The sequence below is a fragment of the Rhodamnia argentea genome, chromosome 9, assembly GCF_020921035.1.
Source record: "Rhodamnia argentea isolate NSW1041297 chromosome 9, ASM2092103v1, whole genome shotgun sequence".
Taxonomy (NCBI): Eukaryota; Viridiplantae; Streptophyta; class Magnoliopsida; order Myrtales; family Myrtaceae; genus Rhodamnia; species Rhodamnia argentea.
In genome coordinates this window covers 5,268,092-5,274,897 of record NC_063158.1, presented here as the reverse complement: position 1 = coordinate 5,274,897, position 6,806 = coordinate 5,268,092, and the positions used below count along the sequence as shown (strand labels likewise).

Here is a 6,806-nt window from a genome sequence, read left to right as displayed (position 1 = left end):
GCCCAAAAGTGAATCACATCTTACCCTCTTCCACTTTTGAGTCAAAGTGAAGCTTCCGAAAAGCACAAGGTCAATGCACGCCGGGCACGACCAGCAAGCGCGCGGAAGCTGCCCAATGGAAACGGCAAGGATGACTCGCCACTCCCGCAAACACGGCGTTCCCAAGTCAACAGGACCACCGTGTACCGCCCGCGCCCCACCACCCCCAAAGCCACGATATTCTCAATTCAAGACCGACTGCAATATCAGTTTCTAATGAACTTTTATGCCAGCGTGATTGCTCATCCTAAGATAGTTTCGACCGCACTGCTCTCTTTGCGCTTGGATCGGACCGGACCGGAACCTATCGCAGTCGCAAGACGATTCCTATCATGTCATTTTCAATGGGACCTTGGCTCCTAGACTCCGCAATCGAGTTGAATCTGTCGGGGACTATAATGACGATTAACTATAGTCTTCTGAGATCCTTTTTCTATAGAGATAATGACGTAGATCGTCCATGAACTTTGATCCAATGTGTATTGTGGTCTCTGAATTTTTAATTTGTTCAATATGAACTATAAACTTTCAATTTATTTATTACGATGGTCCATAAACTTTAACCTAATGCGTAATGTGATCTCCGAACTTTTACTTTATTCAATGTGGTCCTTGAAATTTTGAAACGTGTTCAACTTAATCCCCGAGCTACATGAAAACGTTCAATGTTGTCCTTATATTAATTCAAGTTTAGGGGAACATTCAACAAATTTTTTTTTTTTATAATTCAGGAACTAACTTGAATATCTAGTCAAAGTTCGTGGACCACATTGAACAAATTATAAGTTCAGAGACCGCATTACAAATGGGCCCAAAATTCAAAGACTATTTATATCATTTTTCATTTTCTATATAGTTAGCAAAGGCTATTTATGTGTGAATCGAGTTTATGATTTTATCTCTTCCCTTCCGGTCCAATACGATGGTGTGCACTTACTAGGGGTAAGCGATTTCGGGTTTCGTGCGGGTTCCACCTGGAATCTACCCTTCGGAATACGTTCCTCATTTTTTGAAACCGAAAAACTATCTTGCATATTCTAGAATCTAGAACATATCCTGTGACAAGTTCAAGGGCCTAGACAGGTTTCTCTTGTATTCTTAATAAACGCTTGCAGTGAATCATAATTATATTTAGTGACCACTATTTACTGCTCCGCAACTCATATTTAGACACGAATGAATATTAAACATTAATAAATTAAAAGTATCAGTCATAAATATTATCGAAAATGGAAGCTCGGACTAGTATTTTCAGATCAACGCACTCGCTCTCGGATTCCATGAAATACCGTAGGATCGCGTGAAGACATATATTAAGAAAATCACAGAAAACTTATTACATACTACGGGTTTTAGGTTTCACCTACCCGTCGGAACGGGTTTTTCAATTTTTAAAATTTGAAATTTATCATGCATACCTTGAAAACAAAAAACCAGACCGATTCTCCACCAGTCTTGTTTTAGGTTCCAAATTTCACCTTAACACATCATGCTCACCCTTTACCACTTACGTATGCATTATGACAAGAGGCTTTTAGGGTAAGTTGCCATGAAGTTGTGCCGAAGCAAGAGCCACTTTTTTTTTTTTTTTCTTTGGTCGAAAAGCAAGAGCCACTTCACTCGGTGCATTATGAGTGGCACAATTGACCAAGAAGAGGGAAAAAGGAGTGGACTCGGGTTCGGTTGCCGGGAAATTCACGGACGACGAGTACGAGTGGAATTTGCACAGAAGGAGTGCTCGGGTTCGTGTCGACATTATCTGACCTTCGATCGGATCGCAAGTTTTGGAATTCTGCCAGACACATGCTTAATGATTGGACGTCAGAATGGGATGGCGAGTGGAGCATGGCGACCCATTTTCCTTTTTTTTTTTTTTTGTGGATTTATCTATAAAAAATGTCAATTTACTTTGGAAGAAAGAAAATGGGGTTGCTTTATGTATTCCGACCTATATAAATGTAATGCATATAAGGATGAATTTTCCGTCACACGTATTTTCATGAGCTCTTACACAGCGGATGCATCATCATGTCATGCCATCGTGTGATGGGATATTGCAACGCACAAACTAAATTAGACTGCCGAACACGACCAACCCACGTTCGACTCCCCCCTCACTGCATCGGTCGCGAGCTTCGCCGCGTTCAAGTTTTCGCCTATTGCATCACGTGGCTGATTTGGTGCATCACTCGATAAAAGGACATAAATCGCTAGATTCAGCTGAACAAAATCATTAATCGAAGGGCCCAAATTAGGTTTCCTATTTCGGGTCTGATAGAAAGCCCAAGAGCCCACAACATAATGGACTAGAGCACCACTTTAGAGCCCAACATAAACCTCTACGCTTGTTTCAGCCCTCTGCTGGCCCAGTCATGCCCCCAATAAAACCATAGAGGACAAGAGACAAAGGTCAAATTTTTCAGTCGAAAGGAAATATAGAACTAAGGTCAAATTTTTCTTTAGTCAATTTACTGCTTTCTCCTTTTGACTTTTGACGCAGGATAGTCCTTTGCGTATAGCTATTGCCCATCAATCAAGGCGAGTCTGCTCATCAAATAAAAATGCTTCCCTGACATCATCTCAATTATAGATTTACACATCGCGTATTTTATATAAAACATTCATCGATTGAGAGATCATGTGGTCAGAAATAACCGATCGTATCGTCAGGCTAGCAACTTTCCTTTTCGAAAATATGGAATCAGAGGGCAGGGACGGGGAAGGAAGTTGATTTTTTTCAGCGGCCACAGGAAGGCCAGTCAATAGTGACTTTTTCTACTAATGATTTAGTAACTTCATGCAGAAATCAGACCGCCGGTCCACACCGTTTAATGATCAAATGATTTGCCCGAACCCCGAAGCATCGTGCTGAGAAAAGAGCACACTTTGTTTGACACTTAGACGGACAAAACCCACACACCGTTTTGACTCCATTAACGCACGCGGCGGTATTCCCTGGGCACTCGTTCGAGTTTGGACTTTGAAACAGTCCTCCTAAGCATTAATTCCTCTAAACGGAATAACCCTAATCTCGATTATATTGATACTTGACGATTTGGTTAGTTAAATTGAGCGGGATAATTTACCGTATTGTGTGAATATTATCGGTCAACCAATTATTCAGGAAATAACACTTCGCATTGTTTGATTGTTTTCAACGATTGGTCTTTCCTACCGTAGGGGATGACGGATCGTAATTAATTTACATCGCAGCGCTTTTGCAATTCTTCGTGAACAGAGGTCCAAAATACTGCGAATCTAAATAATACATCTCGATCATTGAATAAAGCTTACTCCATACATTTGCGGTTTAGGCTCGGCTTGTTATCAAATGTGCGATGATTCAGACTTCATGCCAATTTGCATATGAAGGAGCAATAATCACGGCCTCACGAAATTCGTCATTCTTTCTCATTCTATTTGTTGGGACGTTCGTTCGTACTTTTTGTAGTTGATGGTTGAAATAGAAAGATTGAGGTGCTAATTAAAGTGAAATTCCCTAATGGATGCAGCTCTAGTTTACCGATGACTTGCATTTCATCTTTGCTCTCTATTCCGTTGTGTCTGTGCATTTAATCCTACCACTTTTAATTACAAAATAGTGCTTACCCTAGACGGCGACACATGATCTTTGACCAATTCTCGTATACGTGCTTGAAAATCGGAAAGATCTGGTTACCCTTTCCAACGGTGGAGACGATCGCTGCTGTTTCTTTCCAATCAAGCCGGTGGGGAGGCGACACGTGCTTCCGATCTATCCATCCAACTCAGCACTCCTGCGAAAAAGGCGATCCGAGCTAAAACGGTTCGATTAGTTTGACAAGAAAGGCAGGGGGAGCAGGTCATTCAACCTTGACGAGTCAGTTCTCACCGGAGATCGGAGCGCGCACGGCATCCACGGCCGGAGCCGGAGCCAGAGCGACCTCGTCAAATTTGCGCGCTCTTTGACTTACCCCCCCACCGCCCCACAAAAAAAGCAAAGTTTTCTAGAAAAAGTTTGAGGGTCAGAATCCAAACTTCCATCCTCTCGATGGATCCGACTTTAGTTCCGGCCAAGATTTTTACACGCGAGGCTGGGGGGGGGGGTTCGCGTCCCATGTGAAAAGGACCACTTCATAACGCTAGGAATTGTCGCGAGGGGGTTGACGGGAACAGCGGGCACGAGTTTTTCTTCCTCACCTTTTTGACTCCGCTCTGTACTCTTTTTAACTTTCCAATTGTTTTATCTGATCAAGAGGAGGAGCCAATCGGGGGGCAGTTGAATTTGTTTCCGGTGGACCGAGATTTGGAATATTGGAGACCGGTCGATTTTGCCATCGGGGACGACGGGCCACTTCAGAGTTTACCTACCGAGCTCTTCTTGTTCTTTGCCCCCTTTGAAAAGATTAGGAGACCGATATCATATTTGGAGATGAAATAGTATAAAAAAAGTCATAAATTTATTACATTTATATCAATTCAATCATAAATTCTTTTTTTTAGAACTTTTGTTGCTAGTGTAAAATTTGCAATAAAGACGTAGAAGACCCAGAACAAAGTAAATTCCAAAGAGTTTTGGGTGATTTAGTAAGCCAATCGTGAGGCAAGCGGTTAATCCGTATCAATTTAGTCCCGAATCTTTCAATTAGATTAATTTATCCTTAAATCTTTTTGCATTGATACCAATTCAATCTATCCGATTAATTTAGGCAAGAAATGTTCTGCCAATACCGACATGTAAATTTTTTTAATAATTTTATTATTATTATTTCTCTTTTTCCCTTACTTTTTTTTTTCCTTTCCCTATTCTTATCGTCGGTAGCCAGCAAGAAAAAAGAACAGAAAAAATTCAAAAATTTATTTAAATTATTTTTAAAAAAATACACATCAACGCTAATGATGGCACGTAGAATGAGCGGCATCCGTGTTGACAGTCCAATGTGACCCCCGACGAATGTTGGCCCGAAACGTAGGTGAGGCTTAAGTTGAAGGCGGCGGCGATGGTGAGGACAATGTCGGAATCAAAGTGACTGGAACGAGGGGGCGGGTAGTAAAAGCTCGAGTGCCCTAAACAAGAAGGAGACCCAGGCACGGGCCTTAGATGTGACCCCCGCCTATGACCCCGTCCATTGCTTTCCCTCCGCGAAAAATCTGTTCTCCCTTTCCTTTAGCCCTCCCGCACGTGTGAACGCTCGGACCAATAGCGATCGAACCCCGCGTGGCATTTCCCGTAAATTCCGCCCCAACTCCAGTCAATTTCGCTTCACTGCGACGAACTCCGACGGCTCGAAGAAACAAATTAAAAAAAAAAATCAATAAAAGCAAAAAAGGGCTCGCAAAACGCGTCGTTCGATCCGCACTCCGGCGCTTACCAATTCATAACCCCGAACGACCTAACCACGGTTAACTCCCGGGCTCTGATTTCCTCAACCATGGTCAACGATCCCCACCTCTTATAAACCTCGGCCCCCTCACAAAATCAGAGACACCACGCAAAAGTCACGAGACTCGACTAAGGAGCACACGATCGAAGCAGAATTAGGCAGGAAAGAAGGGCCGCCGTTAACGATCCGCTGACGGAGGTCGAATCAAGAAAGCACCCCTGAGAAGGGCTAAGGAGAAGGCAGGAATGGCGATGTACGTGGACGAAGAGGAGGTGTGGAAATGCCCGAAGCACCCCACGCGGCGTCGCCGCAGCGGCATCTGCCCCAAGTGCCTCCGCGAGAGGCTCGACGGCCTCTGCCCCGACTGCGCCAACCTCCGCCCCTGCAGCTGCTGCGCCTCCACTACCTCCTCATCCTCCTCCTCCTCGTCTTCGTTCTCCCGGTTCTTCGCCGGCGAGTCGGCCGGCGGGGCCTCCGTCGGGAAGGTCTCCAACCTCATCGACTCCGAGCCCTCGTTCCGCCGTTCCCGCTCCGTCGCGGTCTCCTTCTTCCGGTCGAGGTCGAAGTTCGTGAGGGAGTTGGACGCCGACATCGGTGTCGGTGTCGGTGTCGGCAACGGGGACGGCCCGCACCTACGCCCCGCGGACTCGCCGCACAGGACGCCGTCGTTCTTCGGTCTGTTCAGCAGAGACAAGAGCAAGAGAGCGGGACCTCGAGCTGAGGCCGCGGAGCGCACGAGCGGGGCCGAATCTGACGACGCGGCGGCGGAGAGGAGGACTATGATGAGGAAGTCGAGGTCGGTGGCGGTGACGTCGAACCCGCTCGGCGGCCGGGGCGCCGCGTCGGCGGGGCCGGCGGCGGCGAAGGGGAGGAGCTGGCACTTCCCAAGCCCGATGAAGGTGTTCCGGCAGTCGAAGTTGACGAAGGTGGTGGGCCAGGAGCGGTCGCCGTTGTACAGAGGTTGAAAATCGAATCTTCCTTCAACATGAAGTTGATAAACCATATGAAATTCCTGCATATACAATACGAGTTTTGAACGATTGGATGTTGTCGTCGCTGTGTTGTATTGTAATCCGTGATACTGACAAGACATTTCGGAAATCGAAATCCCAAAGTCAAGGCAATAACATCTTCATTTCCCTCCGTTCGGTTCTTTCTTCGATCGTCTGAACGAGCCCCGTGGATCTTGATATGTAGAACAAAACCCATCGAGGGTCGACGTCGTACTTGTCCAGAAATTTAGCAACTGATTGTAATCGTGGCATGCATATGCTCTCCCCTCGTACTCTTGTCTGTTTGAAATTTGCATGTCCATGTCTGAAACTGAAGTTAAAGAATAAGGATCCATCATCGTCTCCGACAAGTGATTATGTATTTGGATTCGGTGAATCCATGTCCGGTCTA

General features: G+C 45.3%; 1 protein-coding gene across 1 annotated transcript; it reads left to right on the top strand.

Annotated features, from left to right (window-relative positions):
• The first annotated feature begins 5,512 nt into the window (after positions 1 to 5,512).
• Positions 5,513 to 6,545, top strand: LOC115736884. Its single transcript, XM_030668754.2, has one exon. The coding sequence runs from the start codon at positions 5,648 to 5,650 to the stop codon at positions 6,365 to 6,367; it is 720 nt and encodes a 239-aa protein (XP_030524614.1). The 5' UTR covers positions 5,513 to 5,647; the 3' UTR covers positions 6,368 to 6,545.
• The last annotated feature ends 261 nt before the right edge of the window (positions 6,546 to 6,806 follow it).